General features: G+C 44.8%; 1 protein-coding gene across 5 annotated transcripts in view; it reads right to left on the reverse strand.

The window, feature by feature from the left end:
- LOC126356279 (F-box/LRR-repeat protein 2) overlaps positions 1-27,865 on the reverse strand; it is a 706,156-nt gene that overhangs the window by 205,526 nt on the left and 472,765 nt on the right. Inside the window, exon 1 of one of the 5 annotated variants that reach the window (XM_050007149.1) lies at positions 23,139-23,277. The exons of the other annotated variants lie outside the window; for them this stretch is intronic. Coding sequence (XP_049863106.1) covers positions 23,139-23,153 — 15 coding nt within the window. The 5' untranslated portion in view covers positions 23,154-23,277. Of the gene's footprint in view, positions 1-23,138; positions 23,278-27,865 lie in introns of those variants that run through there. 5 annotated transcript variants of the gene reach the window in all.

The raw sequence follows: 27,865 nt of genomic DNA on the forward strand, positions 1-27,865 counted from the left end.
TTTTTAGCTACCGGTGAATCCTATAGAAACTAAATCTTTTCTTCAGGAAGTGTTAGTTCTGCAAGGTTCGCAGAAGAGCTTTTGTGAGGAGACGAGATACTGACAGAACTGAAGGTGTGAGGACGGGTCGTGAGTCGCGCATGAGTAGCTCAGCTGGTAGAGCACTTGCCTGCGAAAGGCGAAGGTCCCGAGTTCAAGTCTCGATCCGGCACACAGTTTTAACCTGCCAGGAAGTTTCATTCTCCACTCTTGTTAGACAGCACCGGCAACCTCTCGGCAATACGAGGGCATGTCGACAATTAGTCCTGAAACACCAGCAATATTGCATGGCCATACCACAAAACTGCCGTGTGTTGCAGCCACATTGCAGCAATGTTGACGGCAACTCTATAGCGCCCAACATCACAGTAAAACATTAGCCGTGTAGACGCACTATTACGGCGCGTGTTGGTCAGTACTTCTTATTGTATCACTACATTCCCCCTCTCCTTTTCCCTGTTCCATTCGCGGATGGTGCAGGATTAGAACGACTGTCGATGAACCTCGATACAAGCTCCGATTTTTTAGTGTAGATGGAGTCCTATGTTTTCCTGAATTTTCTTCGAACGTACGCTCTTGAATTTTGAACCCCTTGATACATAAATGCCTTTCTTGTAGCGTCTACCACTGAAATTGGTTGATCATCACCGTAGCGCTTTCGATCTTATTAAATGATCCCGGGACGAAACGCGCAGCTCTTGGTTGGGTCTCCTCTTTCTGTTAATCCAACCTGGTAAGGCGCCCAAACTGACGAGCAACACTCAAGAATCGGTCGAACTCGTGTTTAGTAGAACACTTGTATCGTTGAATGAGTTACATGTCCTTAACCTTACTGCCACAAGGTGGAATTTCAGGGCACATGTCACAAGGCCGTGTAGTGTACCACACATAGTTAAAAAAAAAGACAGTTTTCCACTTGTAAATCAGATCCACTTGGCTTACATGCGTGACACACACTAACGCTGTAACGCTGTTTCCTGTGCAAACGAAAGCAAATAAGACGACTCGGATTGGACACCGCCTTGTGGTAGGAAGGCCAATGTATAGAAAGACAAACACTTCCTGGATAACTTTTGTATTTTCTTGGATAATCGGATTCTTTTTAGGTTATCCTCAGATCCATTAATCACTAAAAAGTAAAGAAAAGGGGATGCAATAGCGTAAAGATAGCCGTCAAGTGACACGATAATTCATACATGGTAGTACCCAAAATAAAAATAAACATGAAGCAGATAATACCGGATTACTGCGAAGCACAACTGGTCAGTCGGCAGAAATTCAGTTAGGATAAGTTCTAAGGATATGGCAGTTGAACTACAAAGGAAGTTACACACAAACTGTCGTATGGCTAACATCCTACTTCGAAGCCTTCATACACATTAAAAACAGATTTATTTTACCTCGGTTCAGAGAGTTCGTGAACCTGTACAGAGTATTGGAATAGAGATCAACATAAACATCATTTCCACTCTATACATCGCTCATGAAAACCACACATAGCATGTTGTACCACCAGAGAGACCTTAAGAGGTGGTGGTCCAGATTGCGGTACCTCTAATACGCAATAGTACGTCCACTTGCATTGATGCGTGCCTGTATTCGTCGTGGCGTACTATCCACAAGTTCATCAAGGCACTGTTGGTCCAGATTGACCCACTCCTCAACGGCGATTCGGCGTAGATCCCTCAGAGTGGTCGGTTGGTCGCGTCGTCCCTAAACAGCCCTTTTCAATCTATCTCAGGCTTGATAGATAGGGAAGGAAGTCATTCACAAGATGTGCACAATGGGCACGCGAATTGTCGTCCATGAAGACGAATGCCTCGCAAATATGCTCCAGATATGGTTGCACTATTGGTCGGAGGATGGCATTAATGTATCGTACAGCCGTTACGTTGCCTTCCGTAACCACCAGCGTAAGTCGGCCCCACATAGTGCTACTCCAAGACAGCAGGGAAGCTCCAACTTGATGCACTCGCTAGACGGTGTGTCTAAGGCGTTCAGCCTGATCGGGTTGCCTCCAAACACGTCTACGACGATTGTCCGATTGAAGGCATATGCGATACTCATCGGTGAAGAGAACTTGACGCCAATCCTGAGCGGTCCATTCGGCATGTTGTTTGGCCCATCTGCACCGCTCTGCACGGTGTCGTGGTTGCAAAGATGGACTTCGCCATGGATGTCGGCAGTGAAGTTGCGCCTCATGCAGCCTATTGCACACAGTTTGAGTCGTAACACGCTGCACGGAGAGCATTATTCAACATGGTGGCGAGCTATCAGGGTCCCTCCGAGCCATAATCCGTAGGTAGCGGCCTGAGCGAGGCATGTCATAGGCAGTTGCTGTTTCTCTGTATCTCCTCCATGTCCCAATAACATCGCTTTGGTTCACCCCTAGACGTCTGGATACTTCCTCTCTTGAGAGCCCTTCCTGGCACAAAGTAACAATGCGGACGCGATCTAACTGTGGTATTAGCCGTCTAGGCATGGTTGAACTACAGACAACACTAGGCGTGCACCTCCTTCCTGGTGGAATGACTGGAACTGATCGACTCTCGGACCCCCTCCGTCTAATAGCCGTTGCTCATGCATGGTTGTTTACATCTTTGGGCGGGTTTGTTCACATCTCTGAACAGTCAAAAAAAATGGCTCTGAGCACTATGGGACTCAACTGCTGTGGTCATTAGTCCCCTAGAACTTAGAACTACTTAAACCTAACTAACCTAAGGACACCACACACATCCATGCCCGAGGCAGGATTCGAACCTGCGACCGTAGCAGTCGCACGGTTCCGGACTGCGCGCCTAGAACCGCGAGACCACCGCGGCCGGCAACAGTCAAAGGGATGTCTCTGTGACACAATATACACAGTCAACGTCTATCTTCAGGCGTTCTGGGAACCGGGGTGATGCAAAACTTTTTTGTGTGTATATAATAAAATCCACCTTCATAAAGAGTTACCATTTTAAAGTAAAAAATCAACAAAGTTAAGTTTAAATTACACACAATTAAAAGATTAAAATCTATAGATAATAATTATTATACATGACAGTAAAGAATTTAAGACGTGCAGCTTGCAGACAATCAGACGAAGGCAGTCAGCAGGAAGGATGTCCAGAGTGACAATGGTGTCTGTTTAGTCAGCATGTCGCAGTCAGCAGGTAACGCAGACCACACAACAGGCAGGCATAGTCACGTTTACGAATCATGGAGGCACCAGTAATTCTGGATTTAGTACATAACGTCATCGTATTTACTAAAATATCCATTCAGGGAGAACTCGTTCTCCGAATTGAAAATCTCGTATGGATTTTTTCTTTTTGCGAAATGTATTTCAACCTCTTCCAACAGGTCTAGATACCACCTCTTATTGGCTTAGTGGAGGATCTCCATGTTTATGAACATGTCTGAGATTGTATGAGTGTATGTTGACATATGTGCATCCAGTACGGTTATACAAGCATCAGTTGCTCTCTATGATAGGAGAGATTTGGTACTCATAGTTGCAAACATTGTCAGTAGCTAACTTCAGAGTTTTTGCATGGTTGTCTGTGTAAGTAGTACCACATGTTTGTGAAGTAATTTTTTTAATCTGTGCGTCTTCTGATTCACAATAATAAATATTTATTTAAAAGTAGAATTTGTAAAGCTGAGCTGTAATGCTAAATATATCTCGCACTAAAGTCTGGAGTACAAAAAAATTTGTTACAAAAATACCATTTCTTTTAGGCAACATTGCAAATCCATGGTCAATTTTTATTGGTTTTGGTCATATTAAGCATGTTGCTTGTGGACAAAATTGACAATCTATGCTCAATTTTACGGAAATAAGTGGATTCCCCGTCCTTATCTTTCAGAAAGAAACAGCTGTATGTTTTAACATTTTTTTGAAACTTCGTGTCTGTCACACGGTGATCCAAAAGGAGATTCTGAGACTGAAATCCCGTCGTATGACAGAAACAATAATCGTGACTTTAGAGAGCCTATTCCTTCTAGGAAATCCGCTATGGTGATAGGAAAATCAAATACGGGATCAAAAAATTAACAGTCTTGATTCTGAAGAATCGAAAGATGACAAGATTTAGAGCCAGGGGAAAAAAACATTCATATATATATACAAGAGTATACAAGAAGACGTTTCTTCAGACACAACAATAGATTTCCATGTTAGACTCTTAGCGACGCACTACTGCAATACTTCAAGTCGTTCTTTGACTCTACAATAATGGACGCAATACTAAGGGAGGCAAATCTCTCTTCCGTTTAGAAGATAACATCGACTGCTAATATGATTAGAAATGGAGTACAGCATCAGTATTTGTGTATTTCGATGAGAAAGAAGACTGGAATACTACTTTGTGTTCCTGTGGCCGTGTGGTTAGAAAATGTACCTCAAATTGTCTATGTTCCTTACAAGAAATAGTTTCTATTTTCGGAACATAAAAACAAAAATAAAAATTAGGAAAAAGCCACATAACATTGTTCATGTGACTATATACGATGAAAACAATTAGCGAAATTATTTTTCCTGTGTATACTTCTGTGTCCGCTAAGTGAAAGGCTAAAGGTTCTACCTGCCTGCTCAATATATTGTTGGCGACTGCCGTGCTCGACGTTCAACATTGTTGCAACTGGTGCCCTCTTTCGACTGGCTTCATTTGGTCGTCTGTAAGCTTGTACGTATTTAACTTTTAAAGTTTTCGTACAATGGCTAATATGCATTACTCTTAATCTTTTACGTATCTGTTATTTTAACCTTTCTTTTCCTGAGCCTTTTACTTTAAAATGTTAACTAATAACACACGTGGATTTTACATACGGACTTCAGAAAGTAAGCTACAAATGTAGTTTCATGCTAAGATCATTGCGCAAGAAGAGTGACGCATTGTCAGGAAACAGCACGTGTCCCGTTTGCGTGCAGCCACAATTCTGCTGCGGTAAGGATAACAAGTCCATCACAGTGCGCCGAAGACATGGCGCGGCAACTGCAAACATACTCGAAAATTAAAGAACAAGGGGTAGTACGATTCCTGTGAGAGAAACATCTAAACTGATCGTGAAATTCTGCCGATTTGTGAACCAAATGCAATGTCCAGTCCAGGCGTAGTGGGATGGTATCTAAGTTTGATCAAGGCCGCACAGATGTGGGTGATTGTGATCAACGATATAGTCCAGACTTTACACCGAATAATTTGTATTTTTCCGGTAAGCTGAAAGTACATCCGGGAGGGGGGGGGGGGGGGGCAGGGGGCGCGGTTGACAAAGAGATTTCCCGACAACGAGGAGGATTACACAGCAGTTATCCATTGGCTCTGTGAACAAAGTACCATCAAGGAACTGAACAACTGCTAGAAGGTTCCGACCGTTGCTCGGAGAGACTTGGTGGCTACGTTGAGAAAAGTGTCAGGTATCTGTGTCACTTCGAAGGGTAGGGCAGTTTTCAGTACGAGTTACTTGGCCAGCTAGTGGTGGACATGTATAGCAGTCGTAATAACAAAGCAACAGAGATATTTAAGGTTTTGCAGTTTTTCATCGTTTTGTAGTATGTTCCCGTTAGTAAGTGTATACTGCTGTGTAAGCAGCTCAGTGCAGATCGGTGGGCGCCATTGAGAGGCCGTGTTGCTGGATCTCGAGTCGCGTTCAGCCCGGGCCAGCGGCGAGCGGGCGGCGCTCCAAAACAAATCCGCAGATACAGGCGGACGCCGGGGCAGCGGAGAACGCCGTGCCAAGCACACACGGCTCTCACTCTCCGCACGCTGCTTCAGCAGCTAACAGCATCATATCGCACCACACGACGAAGCAAAATGAACTACAGGCAGCCTTGGTATCGCACCCGTATTTCTAAATGATATCGAGGAAAATATTGGAATTACGAATCGGTGTAATAGCTGTTTTGACAACATAGTTACTAACGACCAGTGTTGACAGAAAGCACAACGGAAAGAAATCTAGTTCTGTAATGAGCATGCTTGATCTGAATCACCATATATTTTATTACAATATGCTCTACCTTGCTTTTCTTTTCCTTTATTGGATTTCGCTTCCCCCCGAAGGGGGCGGGCTGGCAGCAGCTTAGTATGCCGCTCTTCAGCCTACAGACTTTCTAAAACATGAGAAGATAATAATCAATAAAAGCAGGTGATAAAATGGTGACGTAAAATGTAAAACGGCGAGAAATTGTGAAAAGTTAAACTATGTAAACAAATGGTGGGCGATGATAATAAGATACACAGGAAGCAAACAGGGAAAATAGTACACAGACAATTAAAAAACACGGCGACAGTCTGGATTCTGTTCGCAATAGATAATAAAATCACACCCTGCGACAGTATGATGTCCGTTCGCAACACTTCGGAAAATAGTGGTGGTGGTGGTTAGTGTTTAACGTCCCGTCGACAACGAGGTCATTAGAGACGGAGCGCAAGCTCGGGTTAGGAAAGGATTGGGAAGGAAATCGGCCATGCCCTTTCAAAGGGACCATTCCGGCATTTGCCTGAAACGATTTAGGGAAATCAGGGAAAACCTAAATCAGGATGGCCGGAGACGGGATTGAACCGTCGTCCTCCCGAATGCGAGTCCAGTGTGCTAACCACTGCGCAATCTCGCTCGGTACTTCGGAAAAGACACACAACACTTAACAATCACTGGAAACACTGCACTAAAAAGTTGGCACGAAGATGACACACCGCAGGCAAGGACTGATTGGGGGGGTAGGGGGATCTGGACGGATGAGGGGGAAAATGGGGGGAGGAGAGGAAGAACAAGAGGGAGGTGGGGGGGCTGACGAAGTCACTCAGAAGGGGGAACAGGGCAGACACAAGAGGGGTTGAGGAAAGGCAGAAGGCAGAGAAAGGAAACGCAAAAGGACTCAGGGGAGAGAAGGGAGGCAGAGAGAGAGGGTAGGCGGGAAAAAAACAGGATAGAAAGGGGAAGGGAAGATCGGAGCCAAGGGAAAAAAACAAAGAAAAGGAGAGGTGGTGAGGATCAAAGTTGATAGGGATAAATGGAGGGAGAGAGAGTATCATCTGGGAGGGGGAGTTGATGGGAGCCACCTTGGAAAAGGAGATGAAGGGTGTGGAGATGGAGGGTAGGGGGGACACAACAGTGAATGCGGGCAGAGGGCAGGGGTTGAAGAGGAGAGGAGCAATCAGGGGATGAGGGGAATAAACGCGGCGGGAGGTGTAGAGTGTGCGGATATGTTCGAGGAATAAGAGCAGAAGGGGCAAAGGAATCAGGTCTTAGAGAATCCGCGTGGGGGACGAGAGGCGTAAATGGAAGGCGAGGCAGAGTGCATGGCGCTCAAGGATCTGGAGGGACTTATAGAATTTGGGGGGGGGGGGGAGGTGGCGGATATCCAGGTCAGACTGGCATAACAGAGGATTTGTAGGTGTGGAGGATGGTAGAGGGGTGCAACCCCCATGTCCAGCAGTTGTGGGCTTTGGATTGGATGGAGTGGAGATGAGGAATCCAGGTGAGGTGACGGTCAATGGTGAGGCCAAGGTAGGTGAGTGTGGGGGATTGGTGGACAGGACGGACGCAGATGGTAAGGGAGAAATCCAGGAGCCGGAAGGAGCGAGTGGTATGACCTATGATTGCCTGGGTCTTGAAAGGATTGATTTTCAGGAGCCACTGGTTACACCATGCAGCAAAAAGGTCAAGGTGATTCTGGAGAAGGCGTTCGGATCATTGGAGGGTAGGAGCAAGAGCAAGGAATGCGGTGTCATCAGCATACTGCTGGAGATGTACTGGGGGGGGGGGGGGGGGGGGGGAGGTTGGGGCATATCTGCAATGTATAGGAGGTAGAGGAGAAGGGAGAGGACAGAGCCCTGTGGCACACCTGCAGAAGGGTAGAAGGTGTGGGAATCGCATTATGGATGGTAACGTAGGAGGGGCGGCGGGAGAGGAAGGAGGCCATCGGCAGATGTAGTTGACAAGCTTGGAGCTTAAACAGGAGACTAGGATGCCATACACGGTCGTAGGCCTTTTCGTGGTCGACAGAGACAAAAATGGCGGAGCGACGGGAGCTAAGCTGGAGGGAGAGGAGATGAGTGAGGAGTAGGAGTTGGTCATCGGCAGAGAAGGAAGGTCGAAAGCCACATTGGGTATTGGGGACGAGGTGGTTTCGGTGGAGGTGGTGGTGGATGCGCTGGGTAAGGATGGATTCCAAGAGCTTGTTTTACCTTAACGTATCTTTTTCAGCAGCAAATCAAACAACTATTATGTATTGAGATTTTGACAGCCCGTCGATTGATCTTAGATACACTCCTGGAAATGGAAAAAAGAACACATTGACACCGGTGTGTCAGACCCACCATACTTGCTCCGGACACTGCGAGAGGGCTGTACAAGCAATGATCACACGCACGGCACAGCGGACACACCAGGAACCGCGGTGTTGGCCGTCGAATGGCGCTAGCTGCGCAGCATTTGTGCACCGCCGCCGTCAGTGTCAGCCAGTTTGCCGTGGCATACGGAGCTCCATCGCAGTCTTTAACACTGGTAGCATGCCGCGACAGCGTGGACGTGAACCGTATGTGCAGTTCACGGACTTTGAGCAAGGGCGTATAGTGGGCATGCGGGAGGCCGGGTGGACGTACCGCCGAATTGCTCAACACGTGGGGCGTGAGGTCTCCACAGTACATCGATGTTGTCGCCAGTGGTCGGCGGAAGGTGCACGTACCCGTCGACCTGGGACCGGACCGCAGCGACGCACGGATGCACGCCAAGACCGTAGTATCCTACGCAGTGCCGTAGGGGACCGCACCGCCACTTCCCAGCAAATTAGGGACACTGTTGCTCCTGGGGTATCGGCGAGGACCATTCGCAACCGTCTCCATGAAGCTGGGCTACGGTCCCGCACACCGTTAGGGCGTCTTCCGCTCACGCCCCAACATCGTGCAGCCCGCCTCCAGTGGTGTCGCGATAGGCGTGAATGGAGGGACGAATGGAGACGTGTCGTCTTCAGCGATGAGAGTCGCTTCTGCCTTGGTGCCAATGATGGTCGTATGCGTGTTTGGCGCCGTGCAGGTGAGCGCCACAATCAGGACTGCATACGACCGAGGCACACAGGGCCAACACCCGGCATCATGGTGTGGGGAGCGATCTCCTACACTGGCCGTACACCTCTGGTGATCGTCGAGGGGACACTGAATAGTGCACGGTTCATCCAAACCGTCATCGAACACACCGTTCTACCATTCCTAGACCGGCAAGGGAACTCGCTGTTCCAACAGGACAATGCACATCCGCATGTATCCCGTGCCACCAAACGTGCTCTAGAAGGTGTAAGTCAACTACCCTGGTCAGCAAGACCTCCGGATCTGTCCCCCACTGAGCATGTTTGGGACTGGATGAAGCGTCGTCTCACGCGGTCTGCACGTCCAGCACGAACGCTGGTCCAATTGAGGCGCCAGGTGGAAATGGCATGGCAAGCCGTTCCACAGGACTACATCCAGCATCTCTACGATCGTCTCCATGGGAGAATAGCAGCCTGCATTGCTGCGAAAGGTGGATATACACTGTACTAGTGCCGACATTGTGCATGCTCTGTTGCCTGTGTCTATGTGCCTGTGGTTCTGTCAGTGTGATCATGTGATGTATCTGACCCCAGGAATGTGTCAATAAAGTTTCCTCTTCCTGGGGCAATGAATTCACGGTGTCCTTATTTCAATTTCCAGGAGTGTATATACCGCTGTTCGCTGAGATTAAAATGTATTGAAGGCGATTTGCAACTAACGTTAAGCTGACATGAAGTTCACTAAATGCTTGACTATTCAAATATTCATCATTTCAGTGGAACCGTACAACATATGCACGAGTAATGCCATCTACATTCTCTGTATAAGGAAAAATCACGCAGCGCGTTTCTCATTCTAAAATCGCACCTTAATGTTGATTGGTTGTGAGAAGCCCGTGTTAGATCTCATCTAAAAGAAGGAATTTTTACCAGCACGTGTCAGAGGAACATCACAAATGTCATGTTGATATGAAATCCATGGGTTCTGGAGGGCCGTACTAACAAGGGGACCGCAGCTACTCGTCACTACCGATTTTGTCCATATTTATGCTACGTGCATGGCTTGGCCACAAATGAAACTGACAGAATGTGTGCTCCAGATGGTCAAGCTTTTAGGGAAAATAGTGTTCTTCGCGCGGGTCGAGTGTTGCAAGAGCCGTTTTTGTTGTAGACAGGCAGTGGTTGTTGCAGCACAAACAGTGCAGAACGATAATCCGAAGATCGTTGTATCGAGTATCTGTCAGGAAACTTTTTATTGGAATAAGCACATAGCGGGTAGTGAGGCGATCACTCTGTTGTAGAAATAATTCAAAAGTCAAGATCGCTTAAATACTGTTTACCGGATAACCGGTTTCAACACAATAAAGGTGTCATCATCGGATCTGAATGTAGATTACATTTATATCCAAATGGTTTATAAATGTTAATCTACGAGTACATTCAGATCCGAGGATGGCACCTTTAGTGTGTTGAAACCAGTTATCCAGTAAACAGTATTTAAGCGATCTTGGCTTTTCAATTACTTCTAAAACTTTTTATTTTCAATTTTTACATTATTTACATTTTAAATAAACACAAAAAATAATGCTCAATATATCGTATTTTAGCTAACGAAACCGAATGTGCAAGAGAATAAATGTATTCTGTTATTTGATTCCTGAGGAGGACAAACAAATCGTCAACTGTACGACGAGAATTTTTTTGAAGATGAAGAAGGACTGTTATAGTACAGTATTAAAGTGATTCTCACTCCCCCCACAGTTACACACCACTTGTGCAGCCCTGCAATGTGCAGTTGTATCGTCGGCTAAAGAATTTCTTCAAATTGTTTGGTCGGCCCAGGGGTGGGTGCCAAGGAATAGGTGAGTGCTGAGACGAGTGAAAAGTAATGGAAAGCACACGTAATATGTACGTAATTCTGGTTTCCTTAACTACGGTTTAGCAAGTCCAATTACACTCCGAAAGCCGGCCGCGGTGGCCTCGCGGTTAAGGCGCTCAGTCCGGAACCGCGCGACTGCTACGGTCGCAGGTTCGAATCCTGCCTCGGGTATGGATGTGTGTGATGTCCTTAGGTTAGTTAAGTTTAAGTAGTTCTAAGTTCTAGGGGACTGATGACCATAGATGTTAAGTCCCATAGTGCTCAGAGCCATTTGAACCATTTACACTCCGAAACAATTCCGGGAGACAGAAAGGTTCAAAAAATGCTTCTAAGCACTATGGGACTCAACATCGGAGGTTATCAGTCCGCTAGACTTATAACTACTTAAACCTAACTAACCTAAGAACATCACATACATCCAAGCCCGAGGGAGGATTCGAACTTGCGACCGTAGCAGCAGCGCGGTTCCGGACTGAAGCGTCTAGAACCGCTCGGCCACAGCGGCCGGCATCACCAGCTATTATTGCCAATATTTGTCGCAATGATGCGTTACGTGTGGTTAGCTGAGAAACTGTGCGATGAGAGAGAACCTTTTATGAACGTAAAACAAGTTGACTTTTGCACAGAAAATTTAAAACGACTATGTAATTGTAAAAATGTGGCGTTTCTAACGTGTGCAAGATTCCGAGGAAATTAGTGCTTCTGCTGTTTTTAAGATAAATATAACCCCAGCATCTGCAAATCATGAACCGTAAAATAATAAAGATATCTACTTCTATATATGAAGTTCTTGTGTACACCATAGAATCTTTTCCTGGAAATTTATTTGCAATCATGGATTATCCTTTGCCTTTCCTAGAATGAAAATATTAATTAATACGATATCTTGAGCATTAATAAACGTAAATATGGTCCTAGTAGACTGTAACGTGATTTTTAGTTAATCATGCGATTAGCTAACTTCGACTGCTTGTCATTCTCAAGCACTTGTAAAACCAACATGGAATATCACTACACTGTCTGCATGCATCGCATGTATAACTAACTAAATTACAACTAACTTAGTTATATACGCTATGCATGCAGACAATGTAGTGCTTTTCCATGTTGGTTTTACAGGTGCTTGACAATGACAAGTAGTCGAAATTAGCTAATCGCACAATTAAAGAAAAATCATGTTATAGCCTACTACGGACCATGTTAGCGTTTGTTAAGTATCTGGAGCCTGTGGATCCCCACAAATACAGAATTTTAATCTTGAGCATTATTTCGGTAAATCTGCAGTGAAAAAAACGTAAAAACTGAATATAAAGGAGTGGCAGCTTAGAGATTCGAACCCACAATCGACGGATTACTGTTCTGGACGCTTTCGATGCGCCTACCGCTGTCTTATATCTACGCTAACATAAACGACTCATGCCTCGTCCGACCCACGCCTAAAACGTTATTTCTTTCCAAACGCTTCGCCATATGGAGGATTCACTTCTGTCACTTCATTTCTTGCGAAGCCCTGATAAAATATAAATCTGGACGAAATCGGTGATGACGAGTATGTGCGGTCCCGATGTAAGCGTCATGCAGAATCTCAACGGTCCCACGCGACTACCGCCCGAGAGGACACATATTGTTTGCTCAGCTATGCAGAAATGTAAAGTCGTTTACGTCATGAAATGGACACGTTTATAGCAAGGCAAGAACTCACACGGAAAGAGCGACGTCTGCAGCACGACGAACTGTAAACAGCACTTCCGGCAGCAGAGAGTGGGGCGGTCACAGTGGTGTGCCTAACAGCCCTGGACGCACTAGTGGGAGTATTTAATTTTTTCTGACAAGTGCCCGTTCTGCGTACAGTATCGAGATGGACTTACACGCTTGTGGACACCCTAGGAGAACCAATGTTGCCAGACTACATTTGCCATTGCCATAAGGGCTCGGCAACTGACATGACAGCATGGTGTGCAAGTGGGTACCAACGCGATCACCTTCGGTTCGCGTTGCCGGTAATTTGGACAGCAGCCGCTAAATTTCTGACGAGTTAATGCGGTAGCTGTGTCCTGTCTTCGAAGTCTACGTGACATCCTACTGCAATAAGTTGACACAAGACCGTATGTTGCCCGTGTTGCACTGGCCTACCTCGATACAGAGGGTGTTCAACTGTCGCCCTGTCCAGCACATTCTCCAGGTCTCTCGCTCATTTAAAACATCTGGCTATGGGCTCCAGAGAGGCTGCCAAATTGTCACTCGCTGGCGTCTACGATTGATGTGTTGTAGCATAGAGCTGAAGCATCAAGGAATGATAAACCCGTGTCTGTCATCCAAGCTCAGCTGCACTCGAAACCCAGCCATGTTAGAAACATTGTTGCTGCCATAGGTAGCAGCTGTGCACACTAAATTTAGTACCATGTGTAGCTCAAATCACCTAGAAATTTAATTATGTATTTCTACTACGCTGTAGACAGACAGCTTAGTTATTGCTATCCTCCTTGGTGTCGCAATTTTAATGGTCAGGATTGTATGTATCGGAATCATGTCAGAAGTATTACTGATTTTTTTATCATCTAGATAATAGTAACTGTTACCTGCGTTGTGGAATTGAATTTGTGTTACTCTTTTTAATCAGTGGTGTTTCACCTTACTTTTTAGGTACCCACAGAGGTCTGCAAAGAAATAAAATGATTGTAACTACGAATATTTTCTCCTGAGGTATTTAATGTTTCACAGCAGTTACGGAACTCAATGTTTGCATTATTTACAACAGAAGGATGTGAAGATCAACTTAAGCCCTGTGAATATTAAATTGACGTAAAAATTCTGCTATGAAGCACTCTGTTTCTCGCAGTAAAGCTAACAATTTTATCTTTTAGTTCTTCGTATTTCACTAAAGATGCCTAAAACAATGATGCGGGAGGACGACGGTTCAATCCCGCGTCCGGCCATCCTGATTTAGGTTTTCCGTGATTTCCCTAAATCGCACCAGGCAAATGCCGGGATGGTTCCTTTGAAAGGGCACGGCCGACTTCCTTCCCCATTCTTCCCTAATCCGATGACACCGATGACCTCGATGTCTGGTCTCCTTCCCCAAATCAACCAATCAACCTAAAACAATGAGGTGTAACGCGTTTGATTAAAAAATAAAAATTGAAAAATAGTTGTTAGAGGCGAGTAATTGTTAAAGCCGAGTCATTTACTCCTAGTTACAAGATAGACGACGTTGAAGTAGTAGCTAAGGAGGAATTGCTGCAGACATTAACTTCTTCCTTCGCTCCATGGTAGAACAACGTAATAGTACGTGAGAAGCACAGTACTGCGTATGTTCTACAAAATTAGTTTATTTAGTTTGACGGTTTTCGGCCTACGAGGCCGTCATCAGACTTTAACTGACATCGTCATCAAAGAAGTTACAACATTTCTAAACAATCTTGAAAATGTTGTTACTCATCTAGACTGAGGCACAAACACATTAACATCATCTTTGATAATGCAGTGGTAATTCAATTGAAAAGGTAAAATAACTGAACAATAAATAAATATAAAGAGAATAAACCAGGAAAAATAGCTCTAAAAACAGTGCGCACATATAGTTTACACTAAATTATTAATCCCAATAAAACAAAATTAGTATTTGACAAGACTACTCAGGAAAAGCTTGAAGAGATATTACATGTGGAAAGTGATACAGCAAATGAGTAAAAGATCGAACTGACAGTTGGAACAACATACCATTACGCGATTGTGTTGATATCCCTACAGAGTTGATGTATAGGTCTAGTGAGAGCCTTGTGGACTGGAATTACTTGAGACTGGCCACAAAGACACGCTTCGCATAAAACGATATACACCTCCAAGGGATTTTTGTACAAACAGATGGCTTAGCTACAGCCTCTTAGTCCGCTCTTGGCTTATTATTCATGCACCATTCCGAGCAAAATATTTTTAATAAAGAACTGGACATTCACTACAAGACAACTCAACACATTTTTTCATTGCTTAAAAGAGTCAGCATGAAAATATTCAGTTTACAGATGAGACTGGCAATAAATCCATAAACTTCCTAGAACTACGCATTGACATCAGAGCAGAAACACGTTATTTTAAAATGTACAGAAAAACTACAACCGCCGGTACAGTAGCACGTTCTTGCTCACAACAGTCTGTAACAGACATACATGCAGCTTTCCAATCAGCGGTGCACCGTCTCATATTTGTTTCCACGTCCTAAGATGATTTCAAAGCGAGTTAGATACAATAAAATTCATTGCCTCAACCAATGGCTAAAATCCTGTCCTGATTGAACATATCTGCCGGAGGACTCAGAACTGAAAATTATACTCCTCCTTTATCCTACTCCTGCTACCCCAACCACTGTCAGCAGTAAGTGGTGAACAGCACCATACCTGGGTCAGGTATCACACAGTCCAACCTAAACACTGAAATCTTGCAACGACAGGATTTACTGTCACGAGAAAAGTACCACAGCTCGGTGTACTTACAACAGCAAAACAACTAGCAAACAGTAGAGTATACAAAATTACTTGATTGTGAGAAGTTATATAGTGTCAAACAGGGAGACAGAGAGAGAGAGAGAAAGAAAGTAGGCTGGCTAAACATGAGCACAGGCGGAGGTTGCAGAATAATGACTTAACATATGCTGAGCACATACTGAGTGAGGGCCATTTAGGAAACGAAAAAACCTCAGTCTGTTGGAAACACCTGGAAATGAACAAACATCTGATCCACAGATCGTATTTAAGGTTAAACGACCGAACGCAGCTCAATACTTCTCTTCTAGACTTCACTTAATCCCCTGTTTCTCATTACTTCCCACACCTTTTCTTCCTATTGCTCCATTTTTCTGTACTTATTTAATTCGTTTTATTGTGATTGCCTGTGTTTCCCACATATTCTGTACTTAAAATTTTCTATTCCATGTTTTACTCAGTTTATCAAATGGTTCAAATGGCTCTGAGCACTATGGTACTTAACATCTGAGGTCATCAGTCCCCTAGAACTTAGAACTACTTAAACCTAACTAACCTAACGACATCACAAACATCCATGCCCGAGGCAGGATTCGAACCTGCGACCGTAGCGGTCGCGCGGTTCCAGACTGAAGCGCCTAGAACCGCTCGGCCACCCTGGCCGGCCTACTCAGTTTATCACTTTCCATATATAATACCTCTTCAAGCTATTCTTTAGTAGTCTTGTCAAGTATTAATTTTAGTTTATTGGGATTGTTAATGTAATGTATTACCGGACAAGGCGAAGTGGTAATGCGGCAAGAGCAGGAACTAACTTGGTCACGTGACTAGTTACAGTCACTCTCCGATTAAAGTAGAGCTACGTCGCAGTGCAAGCATGAAAGTTGAGCGCGGAAATTGTCTTCGCGGGCAAGGGTGACGGTTTGCGGTTGACGTGATTCAATTTATTTATTAACAATGAGAAAGAGAAGGGATTTACCGTGCCATCGGAGAAGGCGACGGAACGTGCAGCCAGAATGATTTTTTTTTTCTGGATGGATTACAAATTACGGGGAAAGGGACATGGAGCCGAACAGAGAAGAATTCACGTTTCTACGCCAAAGGACAAACAAGATGCTCACAATAAGATTTCCAGTGAGGATATAGATAAACGTATTATTAGCAAGCAGTTTCAACGCTATTACGAACAATATAAAAGAAACTTTTTTTTTTTTTTTTTTTTTTTTTTTTTTTTTTTTTTTTTTTTTTTTTTACGGAGCAGAACTTACAGTCTAGCAAGGAAAATCCTAGAGATATTTTTCAGTGTATGAGATTTAGTTTTAGAAGGTGCCATTACATTTTACATAAGAATAAAGCATCATAAAAACGGCCGGTGGTTTACCTAGATGAAACATGGACCCGCACACATTACACTGTAAATAAATGTTGGCAAAGTGACTGTTCGAGGAGTATTGTCTAATAAAAGGGCCGGTCAGCGCTTATCTGTCTACCACGCAGGTGGTGGTTTCTCATATAAGAACCAAAAACCAAACCGTCGGTCTGTCACTCACAAATTGACCATTAAATCTTTTCTTTATTTATCTGAGGAGAATCACAGTTTCTCTTCCTTTGACGAAACAAGGTGTACAGATGACGAAATATTTTCTAAAAAATGGCTCTAAGCACTAATGGGAGTTAACATCTGAGTCATCAGTCCCCTAGAACTTAGAACTACTTAAACCTAACTAATCTAAGGACATCACACACATACATGCCCGAGGCGGAATTCAAGCCTGCAACCGCAGCTGCAGCGCGGTTCCGGACTGAAGCGCCTAGAACCGCTTGGCCACAGCGGTCGGCTGAATATTTTCTAAATTAAAAAAACAAACTCAATTGGTTACAACCGTACTGCCCTTCGTAGCAGGCTAATTTGTAAATTATTGTACCCACCTTCTCTTACTGGCAAACGCTCTCGTCCGCAATCATTTGCTGGTGACAAAATGTTCGGTAACTCACAGTAGGATGGGTGGGATCGAGTTTTTGAAACAGTCTATAAGATGGTGGACAATTAGAAAAATTAATATAACGATTAAAATGACGCGGCAAAAAACAGGAATAAAATAAATAGAATTTACTGAATAAAAATAATTATTAAAATCATTTCAATAAATATTCAAATATTTCAAAGCACCCGGAGGGATTCGAACTCACAATCTATTGACTGTCGGGTATATGTTTCTTACCCACACGCTACGCGACTACCCAAACCTGTACCATTGGTTTAAATGTTCAAGAGTCTAGAGCTGCATGCAAATTCTTTTTGTTGATTCCTCGCAATGTCTTTACCCCTTTGTAGGCATAATAAATGTTTGATTACGATTATGTTTAATCAGTGATCACTTCGAAATGATTTTTCATAAAGCGCGTGATTTAATGGGAGTAATAAAACGGTCTCGTACGGATAAGATTTTTAAGATTTTCTTTTTAAAAAAACCTCCTCTGTCTGTTAAATAAAAAAAACTACATAGGCGCTGGTAATGTCACATCAGAGAGTTGACTTAATCCGAACAGCACATTTACATAATCCATTCGTGCTAGACAAATGACGCTCGGACTCCGATATTTGATCGGATTAGCAAAATAGATACAGGCCTAAAATGTAAACGTGACAGCGAACATAGAAATCGGATTTCAGAAGTAGAATTTCGTCTTCCGCTTGTAAACATGGTGATAGGTGAGGGAGTGTGACATCGCTCCACTGGCAAGATAGCTGGAGTGTACCACAGTCCACAGTATTACTTCCTCCTCCCTGTTTCTCGGGCGTAAACATGACGCTGCTACCACCGTTGTGAGATTATCACTCCGCTTTGCTGAATAGAAAATTGTTAAAAATGGCTCTGAGCACTATGGGACTTAATCTGAGGCCATCAGTCCCCTAGAACTTAAAACTACTTAAACCTAACTAACCTAAGAACATCACACACATCCATGCCCGAGGCAGGATTCGAACCTGCGACCGTAGCGGTCGTGCGGTTTCAGAATGAAGCGCCTAGAATCGCTCAGCCACAACAGACTGCAGCAAATTGTTACACAGGCACTGTTATTCGAGTTTAAAGTTAATGTTTCTCCTAGTTTGATCCCTATGTATTTGTTTATTGTTCATTCTTTTATCTTCTTAATTACATTACCATCACACTGCCAAAGATGACATTTCCTGTGTCTGTGCTTTAGTCTACGTAACATCTCTCCCCATGTTGTTTTCAAATATTGTAACTTCTTTGATGACTATAGTCAGTTAAAGTCTGATGATGGCCGAAAACTATGACTTAATCCTGCAAAACATGCACAGTACTAAGGAAACCCTACTGTGAGGCCTAATGCCTCATCCGCTATCCTATGCTCGCTGCTATAACCTTAAATTTAGAATTAGGCGTCCACAGGACCGAGCATAGTGTGAACGAACTCATAAATTTTTCGATTATTCTTCCAATAAGGCAATTTTGTCTTTTTTTAGGGAACTTTTCCGTTAATTGCCTGAATTTCTGAAGTGAATTTCTTTGCGTAGTTGTAAGGATAAACTCTGTTCAGAGGATTTTTCGTTTATTTCATTTCACTTCGATGTTGAGTGCATCATGGACCTTACCATACCTATAATTAAGAGCAGTGGTTTTTACAAATTGTGTTTGGTGGATTTGTGTTACATTTCTTACGTCATTCCCCACACCCCCACCCCCAACTCCCCACCCCCACCCCAACTTTCTGAAATTTGATGCGTATCTTTCATTTTCAAATACACTAAAAATGATAGACTACAAGCAAATTCTCCCTTTTACGAAACATGCTTTCTATTACTCCCGTTTTTACAGAAAGTTTGTTGTATGGTCTCAGTGAGTACTTCATTCTGTTCTACGTAAGATTAGCATGTGTATATCAACAAAAAGTACTGATCCATTTTGTTACAAATCAGAAGTAAAAATTGACAGAAGTTCTCATACCACTCCTCAGAGTTATTTTCCGCTACTACATATAAGTTTCGAAAAGCGGAAGTGAACATTTTTGATCAAGGAACTGTGTAGAAGTAAACAGATACGTTTATAACCAGAAGTCAGAAATAGTGCTTTTTCGTAGTTATTTATCAAACAGTAGTTTCTGTGTTACATCCGCCAACTTACGTATAAAAAAAAAGGGTTGTATGTTACTGACAGGAGTGACTATGGCGTTGAGGTGAATACAAAAGTTGTAGATACCTGTTTGTATTACATATTACAGTGCAATAGTAATTGAAGGTATACAGACTGTAAAAGCGTATAGTAAAATTTGACGAGCTCTGTAAAAGCACATTTTCTCAATGTCCTTTTTATCTATTAATAAGATTTCTGAAAAAAGGTTTACCTGCATAAACTTGCATATATTACGGATTAATACAAAAATTTTCTTTCATGAATGTTCATATTTGAATGATTTGACAGCAAATACCAGAGTTGTACGTTTGAGATTTAGTATTCGATATGCATTTTCACTAGATTTTTCTCTTTCTGCATGTTTGCGTGATATTCACCTCTAACATTCTTTTCCATGAGTGAAACATTCTAATCTTTAATGTGATTCAGATTCCACATTAGCTTCACTGCTTTCATGGGAGCAGTCGAGTATGTCAAATCCAATACTATCAAATCTAGTAAAGGGCTATGAGAGTGAACGTAACTTTCGTGTTGATTACTTTCTTTTTTCTAGATGTGTGACTCTCATTTTAAAGATAACCGTTCCTCAAACGAAGGTTATCTTTGAACTCCATAGTGTCAGTATGATACCATGACGTTTTCAACAGCCACTGGTTAGTAGCTCCATTCTCACTTTGTGTTATTGAATACGGACAATAGTGCGTCCTCGGCAGAATAGTCGTTTCGTTTACCATTTAAAACTAGGAGACTCGAGTCATTTATACAGGACGATCCCAAACTGCACAGACAAGATTTATGAGGTTTTTCTGGGATATTTTCTGAGTATTTTGGCGTAAGGAACCGACAGTTGCTGGTGGCTTGTTAGCATTAATGTACAAGTTATTATGATTTATTGCCCCTTTACCGTAGTTACCTTTATTTCTATAAATATACCTTCACAACTCCGAAAAATTTTGTAATGTGCACTCAGTGAAACGTACAAGACAAAGTAATGGAACAACCTCAGACGAAATAAGTGCATTTTTACCACAGCTCAGGACACAATTTTTGTACTTCTCTTCCACCCCAGTCAGTAAACCTATCCTTAGTGCTGTGTGTCAGTGTTAAAGTACAACTACACTCCTGGAAATGGAAAAAAGAACACATTGACACCGGTGTGTCAGACCCACAATACTTGCTCCGGACACTGCGAGAGGGCTGTACAAGCAATGATCACACGCACGCCACAGCGGACACACCAGGAACCGCGGTGTTGGCCGTCGAATGGCGCTAGCTGCGCAGCATTTGTGCACCGCCGCCATCAGTGTCAGCCAGTTTGCCGTGGCATACGGAACTCCATCGCAGTCTATAACACTGGTAGCATGCCGCGACAGCGTGGACGTGAACCGTATGTGCAGTTGACGGACTTTGAGCGAGGGCGTATAGTGGGCATGCGGGAGGCCGGGTGGACGTACCTCCGAATTGCTCAACACGTGGGGCGTGAGGTCTCCACAGTACATCGGTGTTGTCGCCAGTGGTCGGCGGAAGGTGCACGTGCCCGTCGACCTGGGACCGGACCGCAGCGACGCACGGATGCACGCCAAGACCGTAGGATCCTACGCAGTGCCGTAGGGGACCGCACCGCCACTTCCCAGCAAATTAGGGACACTGTTGCTCCTGGGGTATCGGCGAGGACCATTCGCAACCGTCTCAATGAAGCTGGGCTACGGTCCCGCACACCGTTAGGCCGTCTTCCGCTCACGCCCCAGCATCGTGCAGCCTGCCTTCAGTGGTGTCGCGACAGGCGTGAATGGAGGGACGAATGGAGACGTGTCGTCTTCAGGGATGAGAGTCGCTTCTGCCTTGGTGCCAACGATGGTCGTATGCGTGTTTGGCGCCGTGCAGGTAAGCGCCACAATCAGGACTGCATACGACCGAGGCACACAGGGCCAACACCCGGCATCATGGTGTGGGGAGCGATCTCCTACACTGGCCGTACACCTCTGGTGATCGTCGAGGGGACACTGAATAGTGCACGGTACATCCAAACCGTAATCGAACCCATCGTTCTACCATTCCTAGACCGGCAAGGGAACTTGCTGTTCCAACAGGACAATGCACGTCCGCATGTATCCCGTGCCACCCAACGTGCTCTAGAAGGTGTAAGTCAACTACACTGGCCAGCAAGATCTCCGGATCTGTCCCCCATTGAGCATGATTGGGACTGGATGAAGAGTCGTCTCACGCGGTCTGCACGTCCAGCACGAACGCTGGTCCAACTGAGGCGCCAGGTGGAAATGGCATGGCAAGCCGTTCCATAGGACTACATCCAGCATCTCTACGATCGTCTCCATGGGAGAATAGCAGCCTGCATTGCTGCGAAAGGTGGATATACACTGTACTAGTGCCGACATTGTGCATGCTCTGTTGCCTGTGTCTATGTGCCTGTTGTTCTGTCAGTGTGATCATGTGATGTATCTGACCCCAGGAATGTGTCAATAAAGTTTCCCCTTCCTGGGACAATGAATTCACGGTGTTCTTATTTTAATTTCCAGGAGTGTATTAGCGCTGGAAAAAAACAAACTCTGAGACCGAACAGAACAGTACTGATTACAAGCTTGAGTTCTAAGAATAAAGTGACCACTACCGTTGTCAACAGAAAGTATCGTGAGTGAATTGAACTAGTTTGTTTCCAAACAAAACACGCAGTGCAAACCGTCGACATTTGCACTGTTCTGCAGATCTCTTCAGTGCAACGCAAATGGAAAGATAAATGAAGGTAAGGAACAAAAAAAATACTGTTACTTTGTAACGATCCAACGGTGACTAAAGGGCATTTTATAGCAAAATACTTGTAAATACCCCTGGACAAAATCTGAAATTTTGTCGGTTGTGGTTCAAATGGCTCTGAGCACTATGGGACTCAACTTCTGAGCTCATGAGTCCCCTAGAACTTAGAACTAATTAAACCTAATTAACCTAAGGGCATCAAACACATCCATGCCCGAGACAGGATTCTAACCTGCGACCGTAGCAGTCCCGCGGTTCCAGACTGCAGCGCCTAGAAGCGCACGGCCACTTCAGCCGGCTTGTCGGTGCTGTTGTGGCTCGCCCTATGTACCGTTTAGTATGTGTATCGGTTGAAAGAGTGAATGACGTTTAAACAATAATTTCTGTCGAGTAAACCGTGTAGCACACAGCATTAGCACTGAGAAGCTGCTAGATGTAAAGGGCTCCAAATCATCTGCAATGTGTCGGGCGTCTCCCCTTCCCCTACTGCAGTAACGCTGATCGGGCAAGCTATATTCTACCTGTTAGTAAACCAAACAATAACAGAGGTCACCTCTTTGGTTTCGGTGCAGTGGCTTAGCGGAGCTCGTCGTTCCTAATTTCTCCATTGGCTAGTAGTACTAAGGAGTGAGACTGTGCTCGACACTAAGGAGGAGGAGGAGCGAGATGGCGGCGGCAGGTGGCACTCCGCGGTGTGTGGGAGTGTCTGGCTGCCCGAGGCACTGCCTAGGCTGGAGGCGAGGCGAGACGAGGAGACGGCGGGCTGCGGCGGCGTGCTGTGCGTGGCGGCAGCGCATACTGACGTCGCTGGCCTCCATGTCTGGCTCGCGGCTCTCCTGCGGCTGCACTGGCCGCCCGCGAGCCGCTGCACAGAAATAGGGCCACTCCCACGCTGACGCCGCGCCGCGGCAAGCCCGCTGACAGGCCGCCGCCGCCGCCGCAACTGCTGCCCCCGCCTCCACCAGGTGGCCCGGCCCGTCCTCTGCAGGATCTCCCCTGGCAGCCACGTGCTCGATCGGGCGTCCGATTCACGGCCGTTGTAACGACGGCCACGGATTTCGGATCTCCTCAAATCAAAACGCTTCAGCTACTAGCGTCTATCGAGGCTTTCGTGGGAGATATAAGTCAGTATAAAGTTGAAAACTTAATAAACTACGGAAAAACGTAGATAGAGAGGAAAAAATTGACACACTTTCTTGGAATGACACGGGGTTTTACTAGAACAAAAAAAACAAAGTTTGCAAAATGTCCGGCAGATGGCGCTCCACAGCAAAACCTCAGTGACTGCGCACAACAATCGTGTATAAAAGGAGCTGTAATGAGAGAGAGAAATCAGGCAATCATCGTAGGTCGTACCACTCGCTCCTTCCGGCTCCTGGATTTCTCCCTTACTGTCTGCGCCCGTCCTGTCCACCTCACCCCCACCCTCACCTACCTCGGCCTCACCATTGACCGTCACCTCACCCGGATCCCTAATCTCCGCTCCATCCAATCCAAAGCCCACAACCGCCTCCGACTCCTCAATATCCTCTCTGGCCGGACATGGGGGTTGCACCCCTCTAGCATCCACCACACCTACAAATCCTTAATCTGTCCCATCCTCTGTTATGCCAGTCCCGCCTGGATATGTGCCCCCCCCCCCCCCCCCACAAATTCTATAAGTCCCTCCAGATCCGTGAGCGTCATGCACTCCACCTCACCTTCCGTGTACGCCTCCCGTTCCCCACGCGGACTCTCTATGACATCATTCCTTTCCCCCATCTGCTCCTGTTCCTCGAACATATCCGCATACTCTACACCTCCCGCCGCCTTGATCCCCTCACCACCTGGTTGCTCCTCTCCTCTCTCATGCCCGCCCCCTGCCAATTCTTCACTGTTTTGTCCCACCTACCCTCCATCTCAACACTCTTCATCCCCTTCCCCAAGGTGGCTTCCATCAACTCCCCCTCCCAGATAATGCCCTCTCTCCCTCCATCTAACCCTCCTATCAAGTCTGATCCCCACCCCCCTCTTTTCCTCTGTCCCTTCCCTGGGCTTCCTCTTCCCCCCCCCTTCCATCCTGTTTTCTCCCCACCAAACCTCTCCCTACCTCCCTTCTCCCCCCCACAAGTCCTTTTGTATTCCCCTCCTCTGCCTTCCCCACTCCCTGTCGCGTCTGCCCAGCACCCCCCACCCCTCTTATCCTCCATCGGCTCCTTTCCCGCCTCCCCCCTCTTCGCTTTTCCTCTCCTTCCCCCCTTTTTTATTTTTCCATCGTCTGTCCAGTTACCTCCCCCCCTCCCCCACCTGCTCTCGGCTGTGGTATGTCACATTTGCCAACTTTTTAGTGCAGTGTTTCAGGGACTGTTTAGTGTTGTTCGTCTTTCTCATGTTGCGAACAGAAACCATGCTGTTGCTAGGTGTGAATTTTATATCTTTTGCGAATAGAAACCAGACTGTTGCCGTGTTTTTTTAATTGTCTGTCTATTGTTTTACCTATCTGCTCTGTTCTTTCTTTTCAGTTCCACGATTTTTTTTCGCCATGTTACTCTTTAAGTCTCCGATTTTATCGCCTGTTTTTATTATTTATTCTCTTCATATTTTTAACAAAGTCTGTAGGCTGAAGAGCGGCATACTAAGCTGCTGCCAGCCTGCCCCCTTCGGGGCAAAAAAGAGAGAGAGAGAGAGAATCAGATGCACGACCAGTCGCAGCATGTTGACGTTACCTGAAAAGGTGCTTTTAGTGAAGCTGTATTATCAGAATGGGGAATGTGCTAGTTCATCGTTACGATTCTATCACCATAGAAAGGGGATTCGAACGGGTAAAGGTCCGTTGACAAATGCAGCTGTGGCGAGAATGATTTCGAAGTTGTTTAGACGATAGACCCCGTAGTGGCCGACCGAGCACAAGGCGTAATGCGGCGGGTGCAGCTCAGGAAGAAATGGAGACTGTAGCGGGTTCGTCTATGCACGGGTAACTCAGCGCTCGTGCAGTCGCACGTCGCACCGGCATTCCATCCACTACTGTTTGGTTGTCACTTAGGCGTACCCTCCGATGCTATCTGTACAAAATCCATCGGCATAATGAACTGTTACCTGACGATTTAGTGAAGCGGAGGGAATTTGCCGTGTGGGCGTTTCAAAAGATGGCGGAAGATGGCGACTGTTTGAGTAACGTGTTTTGGACCGACGAAGCTCATTTCACGCTACGAGGGTCTGTCAATGCCCACAACTGCAGAATTTGGGCTACCGAAAATCCTAGAACTGTCGTGGAAACTTAATTTCACGACGAGAAAGTCACAGTATGGGTTGGGTTTACCACATCTACCGTTATCGGGCCTTTTTTCTTCGAGGAAATGCGTGATTCTGGTTTTGTAACTGCTACCGTGACGTGTGAGAGGTACGCCGATATGTTACAGAATCGCATCATCCCAGGCCTAGCTGACAAACCCCTGCTGGAACGTACGATGTTTATGCAGAATGACGCTCCACTCCATATTGCTAGACGTGTGAAAGATCTCTTGCGCGCGTCGTTTGGTGATGATCGTGTGCTCAGCCGCCACTTTAGTCATGCTTGGCCTCCCACGTCCCCAGACCTCAGTCCGTGAGATTATTGGCTTTGGGGTTACCTGAAGTCGCAAGTGTATCGTGATCGACCGTCATATCTAGGGATGCTGAAAGACAACATCCGACGCCAATGCCTCACCATAACTCTGGACAGGCTTTACAGTGCTGTTCACAACATTATTCCTTGACTACAGCTATTGTTGAGGAATGACAGTGGACATATTGAGCATTTCCTGTAAAGAACATCATCTTTGCTTTGTCTTACTTTGTCATGCTAATTATTGCTATTCTGGTCAGATGAAGCGCCATCTGCCGGACATTTTTTGAACTTTTTTTTTGTTCTAATAAAACCCCATGTCATTCCAAGCATGTGTGTCAATTTGTACTTCTCTATCTACATTATTCCGTCATTTCTTGAGTTTTCAAATTTATACTGATTTTTTGATCACCCAGTATGTCATAATGCTGATTTGTGCACGTGTGAGATTTGTGTGGCTTCTGCAGTGAAGACGTAGTATGCGTTTAGAAGTGAATATCTCGTGAGCTATGCTGTTGCTCATAACTAATTACGTGAAGTAGGAATCTACTGTTACCCTATTATTCAACATACATTTTATTTAATTGCTGGACCATCGACACCAATACGTGTTTTACAGTAATAAAGGGCATTCTTAAAGGGACTTCTGCTATCGTACTCATCATTTAAAGTCGTTAAAATAGTACCTGCAGAATTTATTTAATTGAAATCTTTCATTTATTAATGTCTATGTACGTTCAAAATTCGCAATTGCGAATGATAGGAACCTTCGACCATTCGATTCATGTGTCTATTCAAATTGTATACTGTAGACTCAGCAGTATTTGGCTTGTAATTCGGCAACTACGTATAACAGCCCCTAGACAACGAAACCATCCAAAACTTTTAATATTTCAACTCTGAGTCGGAGAGTACGTAGTTGAGGGCCACCACACCATCATTTCATTATTATTTTGAAAGCTCGCAACCCACAACATTATCTGTGTGGTCGTTCCAACTTAGGGTATTTGCAATTGTAATCCCTAAGTGTTTCGTTTAATTTACAGCCTTCAGATTTGTGTGACTTATCGCGTAATCAAAATTTAGCGGATTTCTTTTAACACTCATGTCAATGGCTTCACACTTTTCTTTGTTCAGCGTCGATTGCCACTTTTTGCACCATACAGATATCTTATCTAAATCATTTTGCAAATTCGTTTTAGTCATCTGATGACTTTACAAGCCGGTAAATGACAGCATCATCTGCAAACAATCTATGATGGCTACTGAGATTGTCTCCTATGTCGTTAAACCTTTCAGACCCTCAGGCTACGATTGTGTACATTAACTTTTCTGTGTCCTCGTTGCAACAGAAATATTTTTTCCCAGTGTTAACCTCAGGTACACATTTGTGAATGTTCAACATTTTTGTCAGCGCAAGTGCTGCAAACTGCTGGGCATCACAATAAATATATCACCAAGTCAATGTAGCAGTGAGCTGCACCTCGTGACCACCAGAATACATGGATGTGATCCGTTCACTGTATTTCACTGTATAACTGAGATCTGTTATTGTCATTTCGGATCGGAATTACTGAATGGTCATTTTACTACCTATTACAATAGAGAATATTTTGTAATTCGTTATTTTAATTCGTAAAATGAATCCAAATGAACAAGATATGTTTCGAAAATGAGTACATATTTTTGTATAAATCTTCCAATTAAATTCATTAAAAAATCACCTAAGTGCATTACCACAAAGTGAAAAATTTTTCTCCCTCCAGAAAAAAATTCAGGAATGAATGGATTAATACAGATCAGGAACAAAAGAGGGCCTATAACACTTCCTTGGGGACCGCCGGATATTATTTCTGTTTTACTCGATGACTTTCCGTCTGTTACTACGAACTGTGACCTTTACTGACAGGAAATAACGAATCCAGTCTCACAATTGAGGCGATACTC

This window comes from Schistocerca gregaria, chromosome 3, assembly GCF_023897955.1.
Source record: "Schistocerca gregaria isolate iqSchGreg1 chromosome 3, iqSchGreg1.2, whole genome shotgun sequence".
Classification (NCBI taxonomy): Eukaryota; Metazoa; Arthropoda; class Insecta; order Orthoptera; family Acrididae; genus Schistocerca; species Schistocerca gregaria.